General features: G+C 44.2%; 1 protein-coding gene across 3 annotated transcripts in view; it reads right to left on the bottom strand.

The window, feature by feature from the left end:
- Window positions 1-12,500, bottom strand: part of ctbp2l (C-terminal binding protein 2, like) — a 187,979-nt gene that overhangs the window by 62,881 nt on the left and 112,598 nt on the right. The window contains exon 1 of one of the 3 annotated variants that reach the window (XM_037544298.1): window positions 5,805-7,373. The exons of the other annotated variants lie outside the window; for them this stretch is intronic. Coding sequence (XP_037400195.1) covers window positions 5,805-7,320 — 1,516 coding nt within the window. The 5' untranslated portion in view covers window positions 7,321-7,373. Of the gene's footprint in view, window positions 1-5,804; window positions 7,374-12,500 lie in introns of those variants that run through there. 3 annotated transcript variants of the gene reach the window in all.

Genomic DNA, 12,500 nt, shown 5'->3' with positions numbered 1-12,500 from the left:
AAACAGAGCAGCTCTCAGAGTAACGTGTGGTGTTTGAGTTCCTGGGGCTGCCTCTTCGGATGAGCTGATGAGCTAATGGAGAAACCAACGTTACACTGGATGCTGATGAGGACTTTCTACAGGAGGTATTCGGGCCTCAGTGGGCAATGTTCTGACACGGTATTAAATGCATTCTCGCTGTTTCTGGACCGAGTGGACCTCAGCTCCAGAGGGCATCATAACCGGTGGGTGCTCTGTGCTCTGTCTGGTCACTGGCGATGCGCTCACGCTCACGCTCACGCCTTCGTCTGAAAATCTCATGAACGACCCAATAGAAATGCTCCGCAATTAACTTCAATAAAATTTACTGTAACAATTGATGCAACATTTAAACAAACATTAAAAGGGTTTTTCTTTCTTTCTCCTGTGAAGTCTGGAGATATTTTTTCAGTGATTAGTGTTTTTTTTTTTTTTTATTTATTTTTTACTTGTAACATTTAACAGTCTATTGGTCGCAGCTCTATTCATTTGCATAAAGTTTAAGACAGCAGAAAAGCACAGTTCTGTTTGATGTATAATGTCCAAAAACTATCGACTTTGATAAAAACAAGTCGTGGAGTTTCACACAATTAGAAATTTGACTTAAGATGCTAGAAAAAAAAATACACAGACAAACACAGACAACAAAACAGATGAGCTACAGTCAGTCATCGCAAGCGCCCCCGTAGGGTAGGTAACAAGGAATAGAGGCTCTGTGTTCGACTGCTTCTGCCTGCATGACACCCCGACGTTATTTAGAAAGTGAATCTGAAAGAGTGAATTAATAGAAAAACTGAAATTCAGACGTTCAACCGTTTCATCAAAGGCAAAATTCACTTTTAGATCTTATTTTACTCTCCTACAATTTTTAAAAATTCAACTTCAGTTCAACTACACGTTCAAAATAATAACATTTACATACATTTTTTTTTCCTCACGGCACGAATTTAACTCCATAACAGCTCGTCTATATTGGCCACATCATCCGACCGATATGTGGCTCGAGTTATAATGAAAGACTCTTAACTTCATCTGCAAAAACAAAGAACCAGCAAAATCCTCACAAACACCAAAGAGAAGGGCTTCAAGGTTTAAAGGGGCTAAAAATTCTCATAACTCATAACATCAGCCAACATCACCTTTAAACTAGCAGTTCAGATTTTGTGATTTTCTAGTGAAGCTGGTTAAACAGAGCTTTACTGACTGATCGTTCTTAGACCTTTAAAAACTTAATAGCAGTGGTTTTGTTTCATTTTCATCATCTCCACCGAAATAAATGACGGAAATGACCTGCGCGTTATTGACCGAAACCATGGATCATCAATATCAGATATGACTGGCCAACCAATATCGTTCAAATCGTCTAATGAAACCCACACACCTAAAAATGAAGGAGGCCCAACACTGAGGATCACGTCGTATCAGAGACATTCGTTTAAAAGATGTTATTATTAGACAGACGTTTCAATTTGACTGATAATTGATTATATATTTAATTTTCTCTAAAACAGCCAACAGTTTTAGCAGACGGTGCTAAAATATGTGCATTTAATTTCATTTTACGGCATAAATTACAGCTAAATTTCTCTGTAATGCTAATCCAGGTGGACCTGAAATTCTACAGTGTATAAATATTAATGCATCAGCAGATTATGTGCCTGAAACATGTGAAATGTATCGCCGCAGACTTGCGAGAGCCTCTGAGAAGAGATGAACATGTGCACAAAATCGATCCTAATGTGTGCGGATCGGTACAAGATTCAACACAAAGAGCAACAGATCTAATCATCCGGCATGTTTTCAAAGCTTTTCCATCCGGTTTTCTTCCACACATTAAAACATTTTCCCACCTTCGGTGCTGAAAATGCACAACGTCTCTTTGTTTTCTCCTGAAAGCAAAACATTTCTATACACACACACAATACAAATTTCCAGCAGTTTCCACAGTGTTAAAGCGAGAAAGGAGAAAAAAAGCCTTCCCGTCTTTAAACGGACAGATTATCTCCATGTGATTACAACCAACACCCCCCCACCACCACCACTGCTGCCTAGCAACACACAATTAAGGATCACGCGTGGCAGGAGGAGAGCGGCGGTCCACCATTACCGGATGGAAATTACAAGAGCAACAAATGTCAGCAACATGCAAATGAGACTGTTGTGCTGAAAGAATGTTTAACTTGAAGAAACGCAAAGGAAAGTGTGTATGGGGGGGTGGGGGGTGGATGTGCTGGGGAAGTGGGGTGGGTGGAGGAGGCGACCTTGGGTGCACATTTGCGTTCTGGGTAGCAATAAAAGAGTAAAAGCACACGAAACAAGCACGAATCCCACTTCAGTAAACAGGAGCATATGAGCAGGAAGAAATAACGGCTGAAGACGAGTGACTGTAGTGGGTAAAGAACAAGAGATAAAAGATCCGACACAGTCGTGGGGGGTGGGGGGTGGGGAGCACAGGAAAAGGAGAACGCAGGCAAGTTGAAGAACTGTCCTTCACATTATTTCCCTCCAGACGCGTCCGCAAGACACTCGGCCGTCCTGAAGTCTCACCGTTCACTCGTCTTCAACAGAATAAATCCAGCAGACCTCCAGAAGCAGGTTTACACTGACTAATGTCGCACAGTCGATTTTAGGTTTGTAGGAAGCTGCGAAGAGTTCGGGCGACGAGCGAAGCTGCCGATTATTCAGTAATAACTGAGAAAGCTGTATAGGATAGAGATTTAACTTTATTGTCCAGACAGACGTGTTTTTACCACTGGGAAGTGGTGTTCTTAGGCACGAAGTGACGTGACGTGGGAAAATCCCCTTCCTCTAATGAAATCGCAGTAACACATGGCTTAATATGGCAAAATATGATAAAATACACCATTTTTCAGAAAAGAATTCAATTTATTATGAACAATAATCAACATTAACAAGTAGTCCACCATGAAATGCAGTTTGGTATTGTTGGCGATCAACCGTGTACCGCTGGACGTCGCTGTGCACTGCCGTCACTTCACGAACCTTTTAACTTTTTGTTGTATAATAATGAATATATGATAACTCAGCACTGTTTAATACAGAAAAACTTACACATAAGAACTTCTTAGACACCAAATCGCCACCGCGAGTCTTTTTTCACACCAATCGAGCGACGCCTCTTCTCACGCTGGGGCTCAATGGGCTCTCCAACGGAGCCGTTTGGGGTTCAGCCTGGGTTTGATGCGACTTCTGACTGAAACATGGACCTTTGAAGTGTGTAACTGCCGTTTTTCAGTTAATCTTAACATAAGTACTTCAATTCAAGCCTGTGATGTTAATGACTGAGCTGCAGTCATTGATGGCGACTGGGGTATCAAATACAAACATATCCAGTAAAAGTAGCTGCCGGTAACTTTTAGGAGGCGTTTAGTCGAATTTGAATTAAAGGTCTAAATCTCTAAGCTTATGAAGAACTGATGTTTTTAACCATTCAAAGCACCAGAGTTTGGTCCATTTCCCAGACTGTTCTTAATAAATGATCACGCTCTCTTTAGAAATCATCAGGAATTAAGAAAAAATGTTAAATAGGTTTAAGTTGCAAATGACAGTGTTGTTGGAAGAAAACCTCGCATCTCCAAAAAGACAACTTTACAAGAGAAGGAAAAAACCTACTTCACTTTTAATGGAAGTCAATGGAACCAGAATTTTTTCAAAGGGATTTTGGGTCGTTTCTTTTGACCCATTCATTCTAAAATTTACACACAATGTAAAGAACAACAGGCACTTTCATATTATGTCAAAAACTGAAAAACGACAAAAATGGATATACAAGGTTTTCTTCCGACAGCAGCGCTAAACTGGATGTTTATGAAGGCAGTAATGAACTGTATTATGGTACAAGAGCAGCAAAACCATGTGCTCATTCTCTGGCATGCTAGAACATCTCTTTGCTCCCAAAATACTTTAAATTGTGAATAAACCACCGTTTTATGTTTTGGAGTCTAGTTTATAAGATTTCAATCCACAAGTTATTTTTTATAGCACTTATTACTACAAGTGAAACTTCTGAACAGCTCTGCCCAAAACCCTACATCAAGAAACTAGACAACCGGCTCTCCAACAAACCAACAGACTTAAAAACACCACAGCAGCGGCACAATGCACAGCGCTGATCAATTATTGAAGCCTTCCCTTTGACAAAGAACACTGGCCTTCAACATGGCTTGTGCATGTATAATGCATGCGGAATAAGAAACGCTATGATGTACGAGGGGCTTAACCCAAAACTGCAATTTGGCCTCCAAGATTCTGTTAAAGGAAACTGGAACTGGTGCTACTTTTAAACGGTGGAACTGAACTTCCCACTGTTTTGAACGATCCTCGCCATCGTAACACATTAATTGGTACTAATCTTACAGGCTAAATCAGCATCACTGTACAAACGCATATCGATGTGAGTGGTTTCATTAACTCATTGAACGTTTTGTTGTCGGCTGTTCATCGTTCTGAAGATTTAATGCCTAAGATAGCTCAAACATCTGTCTTATCTGCCTTTCCCCTTAATCTCCAACAGATCCGCTGCAGTTCCTGAGACGTTCAGGTCTTTAAAAAGATGGTGTAGCCACGTGCCTGGTGCCTAGAACGAGCGCCTTCTGCATCCTATTAGCTCTAATGGGATTTCAGGGTTTTAAGACTTGATTACGCCAGCAGAGAAGGAGAGTAGAGAGTGACAGTGTTCCAGTCAAATCCTAAAAAACACACACAAAACTATTGTTAAAAACAAAAGCTGCGCTTGCCTCTAATCCATGAACGTTTGCCTTCAGACAGCCACTAGAAGTAGAATTTTTGTCCGTAACGTCAACAAAGAGAAACCAAGAGAAATCTGGTGCTTACAGTGCAAGAGTGACGAGCAGGCAAAGGGGTAAATAAATACGTAGTGCCAATTACTCGAAGAAAAATAATGAGCCAAAAATACTTTTTAACCACGGTACCCCACAATATGATCTTACATCGTTTCTCCCAGACACACAATGTAGTGCAAATCATTAGACATAAATACCTCTACTCAATGTGATTCATTAACATCTTGAAACGGCTCCACCATTAACAAAACATCAAATCATGTAAGATAGAACAGCATATGCTTGCCAGGGCTTTGAAGACGAGCCTAAGATGTTGCATCAGAACTGAAACGCGAACTATGAACGGGATCTTCTTGTTCTTATATTCTTATTCAAATGCAAATTAAACACACACACACACACACACACACACACACACACACACACACACACACACACAGCACTCTCGCTCGCTCACAAGCACACACAAGGAAACTCAAATATATATTCAGCTCATCACTGAAGAGGGGCCTCCCAATTTCCATAATAAAATAGTAAGGCGAGCCCGCTCAAGCATTTCAGGAAGTTCAGCCGAGATCACAAAACCAGAATCCCGAGGGCACGTGGTTCAAACTCTCTGCACAGAGTGTATAAATAGTGTCTAAGTCTAAAAACAGAGCTCTCAGCCAAAGCTGCTTTGCACATCCAACATCAATGTTTGCCGTTAGCGTGACTTTGGATATCACTTTTTTAAAAAACACGAAAACATTTGAAAAGCCTCCCACGTTTTACACGGAGAGCTCTGTTTCATGTCAAAGGCATAATTCATGCACGGCAAAACAGCAGGGAATACTTCAACGATGGAAGCTGAATCTCGATCTAGTCCCAATACAGTGCCAAGAGGACCACACTCGAATCACAGAAGGACAAGCCAGAAGCTAGATAAGAGTGGAAAGCAGGGACAGATAAGAAGGGGTTGTTTACTTGTATCTGGTGAAGCCATGGTGGAAACAATGACCGGAGGACCAGTGCGTCGTGTCATCTTATTATTTGGGTTTATGGTCTGAGGCTGGAGAGTCGTAGCCACAGGCATGACTGCGCTTTCCACTGGAGCGGCGCCTTTCCGCAACAGCTGGGGGCTGTGGTGAGGGCTCTGGGCTGGAGGTAGATGAGGCAGACTGGGTGCTCTCTTCATCAGCTCCATGGGTGTGTAAGTGCCGGAGAAGGTTTTCGGTGCTGGACCAGGGGTGCCTGGAACCCCTGGTTGCTGCAGAGAGGGGAGGGCCGACATCGCCAGACCAGTGTGGGCGTTGTACATGGTTAAAGGACGCGTCTGAGGTAGGGCAGTGTTGTATGCCCCAGGACTGACTGGAAGCCCACCAAGTGGGCGTACTCCTGGATAAGTAGTGGTTTCTAAGAGGTGTTGAGATGGAGCGCTGCTTGGTCGGCGACCGAGAAACTCGCCCATCCTCGGAGAGACAACCTGCAGGGCACTCGCGGGCTGCTGCATGAGGTGGGGATCCATGGTTATACCTTGAGATTGGGCGTAGAGGTCATTGCGGTGGCTAAAGCTGTTGGAGCGACCACGCATTGCTGTAGCAGCAGTGGCTCCGGTCTTGCAGTTAAGCACCAGCCTGGACAACACCCTGGCCTGACCTAGATTGGGAGCCACAGAGCGGATATCGTGGTCCTCCATCATGGCCAGCATCCCGGTGGAGTCAAAACCTTGCTGCAGTAACAGGGTTATGGTGCTCTCGGAAAGGCCCTCTGTACGAAGTAGAGACAGGTAAGACGGGTCCACGGTCCTTTTCGGATCGACAGCAACAGCAGCCGAAGGGTGATGGGCTGGGATTCCAGCTGTGATTGGAGCTGGTGTGGCTGGCACCATAGCTGCACTAGCGTCATAGGCAGGATCGTAGGGCATTCTTGGAGTGGGAACGGTACCGTAGGCAGACATACCTCGGGGTATGCTTCCGTCCACAGCAGGAGCCGTAGGATCCACCACTATGCAGGTGGAAGGAGGCTGGCAGGGGTCCAAGGACAGGCCGTTGACGTCGCTGTACACAGAATGGCCTGCTAGAGAGACCTGGTCAGCTGCAAACCTTGCAACAGCAGGCTCGTTTCCGAAACAGGAAGGAGAGGCAGCCCTACTGCGAATACGCTGACTGTCTGGGATCATCTTGACCGCTAGTGAATCCCTATACAAACGGCTCATCTCATGAGCTGTGGGAGGGAGAGGCGGAGGGGGAGGAGGAGGAGGTGGAGGAGGTGGGGGCGGTGGAGCCGGTGCAGGTGTAGGAGCAGGAGCTGGAGCTCTAACTTGCCCTTGATCCCAGGCGGATCTGACCCCTCCTGCAGCCAGCCCATAATGCGAGCCTGATCTGTTAAGAAGGTGCTGGCTCCCTCTATAAAAGCCCTGCAGATCTTCAGGTGGCTGGGCAGATAAGGCAGTGTCAAAAGGGTAGTAATCAGGAGGTGGAACGGTGCCCCTAACAGCCATGGCTTGCCCAAGATAGTGGTTGCTCAAGTCTGGTTCAGGACTTACCAAACCCAGGGAAAAATCACCATAACTCTCAGGGTCACAGCCGCTGTAGAATTCGTCCGGGATGGCGAAGGACACTTGTTGCTGCTCTACTTCAGGATTCAGTAGGGAGCACGGAGGCAGGAGAGGATCGAACCAAAGCTCGCCGTCGCTCCCAAAGGAGACAGAGTTCCTTCGCCCCGCAATTGTGACAGAGTGGTCTGGACAGACTCGCCCCACCACCCCTCAATCCATCCCGACCCGATCCTGCCAAGAGGACGACTAAAACAGCACTGCACAGTTCAGGAACCGGACAGAAAACAAAAGAGGGTCTGAGGTGTGGAAAGAAAAAAAAGAGCAGGGATTCCATTTCACCTCTCATGTTTCGCTTCAAAGAAGCAGGTGGAGAAAAAAAAGGGGGTGAAGCATAAGGGATCATTTCACCTGATCTCCAGCAGGCATTTTTTTTTTACCCTCCCCTCAGGCAGCGCTATCATGTGGCCACATATTGGCAGGCAGTCCCTAAATTATTCAGCCCTGGAAACATAAGCATGCAAAGGGAGGGGAGGGTGGCAAAATGTGACAAGACAAAACACAAGACGCAACTACACACACACACACACACACACACACACACACACACACACACACACACAAAACACGCACCTTAAGAGGCCTCTTTTCCATAAAACTCTACATAGTAGGGACCACCTCATACGGTTGTCGGATGTATGTTGTGAGGAACCTCCACGAGGGAGAATGAAGGGCCCGGAGGAGGGGTCATGCTAATCCATTGGGGTTTATCCTTTCCTTTGGCAAGGCCATTTTACTCGCCCCTACCATTGCCACCAGGGATTAGCCAAAATAAAACCTGCTTAATTCCACTGCCTCCTGTGACATCACTTGAACCAAAGAGAGAGAAAGGGCGTGGAATGCCAGCACCCCCTGCTCTCTGTGGCCTCCTCTGTTTACTATAGACTCTACCTCGGAGGACTGACCGCAAGCTTGCACCCGATGCCACCTAGTGATTATGGAGTGTTTTAGAGCACCACTGGGAGGCAGTCAGGTCGTGACGTCCACAAGGAACAGTTCAAACAAGCGGCTAATCCAAGAGCAAGGTGGACAAACTGGACACTCACAAGGCAACTACGTTATTTCTTCCTTTTCTTGCTTATTTTGCCTCAAATTAAAAGACTTGACCGACCTGAGTATCTGATCGAAATCTTGCTTAGAGGCTATCCTATTAATTAAATACTACACACAGTTCACATCCTGAAAAATCAATACATCAAATCAGAGATCCAATCAAAATATGGCATATAAAATCATCTGTTAGGTATGTTCTTAAGAAGCACGGACGCACTGTACGGAAGCAAAAGGCAGTCTGTGAAAGGCACCCCATGAAAGACCACACTGAAGACCACAGAGCTCTTTTAATCATGAAGAAACAGAAGCTAAAGAGGTCAAGAATGCTATCCAGGATGAAAGAGTAAAAGCGCTGAAGAGTACCAGAAAAAAAGAAACAAGACGTGAAAACTGCAAACCTCAAGAACAGAACGGCCAAGTTTCTGTACATGAAAAGCAGAACAGACCTCGAGTATTCTGGGACAAGATCTTACAGACCTTGTAAAGCAGTGAAATGGGAACGTACAGCTACAGCGAAACCGGATCACTCGTCTTCACTGATGAAGCTTCTGCCGACTGACAGCAGCAGTGAGATGAATTCTGGAGCCAACAGAATCATCTTAACTTCTCATCCAGCCAAAAGCCCAAAACTATATGCAGCTGTGTTTAATTATAAATGTTTTAAAATACTAAAATACAAATTTCAGTGCATCCCTAATAAACTACAACATGTTTCATGGGCAAAGACAAAGCAATTATTGCTTTATATATATATATATATAAATTTTAAATTTTATATTTATAGTTGGTTTAGTTGAATGTAATATATGTATTTGCGTGTTTGTATAGATGCACATACATATACACATATTATACGCATTAATGTAGATGCACACAATTATACATATCGCTGCCGTCAAAGAACAAAACCTTGTATCTCCAAAATGGTAACGTTACAGGAGAAGGAAAAAACTACATCATTTTCAATGCAAGTCAATGGAATTCATCACTCCAGAGAACTCGTCTCCACTGCTCTAGAGTCCAGTGGCGGCGCTTTACTCCACTGCATTCCACGCTTTGCATTGCGCTTGGTGATGTAAGGCTTGGATGCAGCTGCTCGGCCATGGAAACCCATTCCATGAAGCTCTCTACGCTGTTCTTGAGCTGATCTGAAGGTCACATGAAGTTTGGAGGTCTGTAGTGATTGACTCTGCAGAAAGTCGGTGACCTCTGCGCACTATGCCCCTCAGCATCCGCTGACCGCTCTGTCATTTTACGTGGCCGACCACTTCGTGGCTGAGTTGCTGTCGTTCCCAATCGCTTCCACTTTGTTATAATCCCACTGACAGTGGACTGTGGAATATTTAGTAGTGAGGAAATTTCACGACTGGACTTGCTGCACAGGTAAAAAAATTGGCTTTGGCTGCCAGTGTGCTGTGGTAATAAGATAAAATGACAAAACATACTGCAAACAGAAATATTTACAATAAAATAAATCATCGCTGGTTCAGCTGAATGCCTCATAAATTCATGCCAGACATCCACGTCTCCTTTTCCAGAGTGCAACAAACTGCACTGCTTTCCATGTGGCTACTAAAGCTAAAACAAGCCAAGACACTCGAGAAATCATGTCTGTGGTCCACTTCACATTCGCCACTAGAGGTCAGGACACCATGAGTAATATAACAGAACATCAGAGGTTACCACCAGGTAGACTAGCCTCACACGACAGCTGACCACTGTATACATTATCAAAACATTATCGCCATCTACTGGACTTTGAACTGTAGCAATAAACACACTTCATGTTTAATTATGAAATGTAAACATTGTTTAAAGGGGTCATTCTGAGGACAAGTATTCCGATACTTATATGGAGACCCTAATGAGTATCTGAAGCCTGTAACACGGCGCACCAGCACCACTCATCTTCATCATCATCGTCGTCATTGACCGCTTAGTCCAGATAGGGTCGCGGTTCATCAAGACATCTATCCCTTTTATATCCTAATGTGTAAGATTACCTGTACAGTAACGATGCCGTTTAAAACCATGACCACTGTGTGCAGGACACATCATGTTTTTCTCTCTGGAGTTTATAAAGCTGATAAGAGATGAGACGGAGTCGTAAAAAGTGGTTAAGCTGTGTCAGTGACTAATGCACGAGGCAGCCGCGCTGAGTGGGTTGAGTGGGTCTCTTTAAAAAAAAAAAAAAAAAAAAACGAGCCACATAAAGACTCAGCAAGACGCTACATCAAGATCTGCCCTGCAGTTCACTCTTCACCCCTTGTTATTTTCCGCCCTCTTGCATTCATTCTTCTCTTAGGTTCCATTATCGGAGCCGACTGGTCACTTCCAGGGGTCGGCCGTGACACAAACAGTTCACTATCGGCCTGGAGCGAGGAAGTCCAGCGACAGGGCACTCTGGTTTATGCATGAGTCAGAGGACTCGAGCAGAATGAGATGACAACCAATAACATGAGAAGCTAAACTCAAAAAAAGGCCAAAACACAGAGTGTGTGTGTGTGTGTGTGTGTGTGTGTGTGTATACATACATACATACATACACACACACACACAAACAAACACACACACACAAACAACCAAACACATATATATATCCACACACACACAAAACGCATACAAACAGACACACACATACACACACACACAAACCCACACACACACACACACACACAAACCCACACACACACACATACGCACAAACAAATGCACACACACAAACAACCAAACACATATATATATATCCACACACACACAAACGCATACAAACAGACACACACATATACACACACACAAACCCACACACACACACAAACAACCAAACACATATATATATATATATCCACACACACACAAACGCATACAAACAGACACACACACACACACACACACACAAACAAATGCACACACATGCATATACATACACCCCCCCCCCCACAGACAAACCCACACACACACACACACACACACACACACACACACACACACAAACCCACACACACACAGTTTAGTACACTGTATACATTGTTTGATAGATCAACTGAAGCAGATCAGCTTGGATTGTATTGCCCTTCACTGCTGAGTGTCTACGTTACTGCGTTCTTGGTAAACTGTATGTGGGTAACAGTTTCGATTCTTAGATGCATCGCCATGCCGACACGAACGATTCTGAATCTATTCACAGAAAAAATCCTTTTCTAAATACTTAATTCATAACGTAACGTTGACGGAATGCATAAGCCGGAACTTGGAAGTGCAGCGCCCGGACAGTCTGTGACCGCATATAAAAACACAAATGGACGAGCGAGAAATCCGACCGGCTCCCTCTGCATTAAAGCCAGGGTCAGTCAGGGGCCACAACCCAAAGGTACAGAAGAGCCATTTCATCCCTTTCAACACAAATCCAACCACCTCGGGAGCCACAACATTCACTGCCCAGTATGTCCCAGTGTGTGCTGATCCACCTTAAATTCTAACTGAGGCGCCGAATGTAAATGCAGCACCATTTAAGGTGGACTGGGAAAATTCGAAAGAGAAGCGTCTTCATCTTCACAGCTGTAGTGCTTGACAGTCTCTCACTGCAGATTTAACGTTCCAGAAAACTGCACTGCTGATAAATGTGAAGTCCATTTGTCTCCAAATCTCCGTCTTAAATCTCTCTCTTTGCCAGGCGAGACTGTCGGTATTGCTGTGTGACCTGCAGTCTGCACACCAGTTCTCAGTGGTTGAGAATCAGGACTTTCGCGCTTTCGCGCACGTCGCGTCTCAAAGACATTTTACTGACACAACAACCCCCCCCAACCCCCCCACCCCACCCCAAATATTGCATGATATAGTATAATAACTAATGAACTTTAAAGCAGTTTGACAACTGAATAAAGCAAACAGACGAAAAAGCGAAAAACATCATTTACAGATTTATCTTCAAATAATACTGTGTTCTGGTAATCAGACTTTGTTTACTTAAATTAGAAAATGCTGTAAAAAATTCATTTTAAAATGAAACGATT

This window comes from Pygocentrus nattereri, chromosome 13, assembly GCF_015220715.1.
Source record: "Pygocentrus nattereri isolate fPygNat1 chromosome 13, fPygNat1.pri, whole genome shotgun sequence".
Lineage (NCBI taxonomy): Eukaryota > Metazoa > Chordata > Actinopteri > Characiformes > Serrasalmidae > Pygocentrus > Pygocentrus nattereri.
The sequence above is the reverse complement of the archived record's forward strand: the minus strand, read 5'-3'. Positions and strand labels throughout refer to the sequence as shown.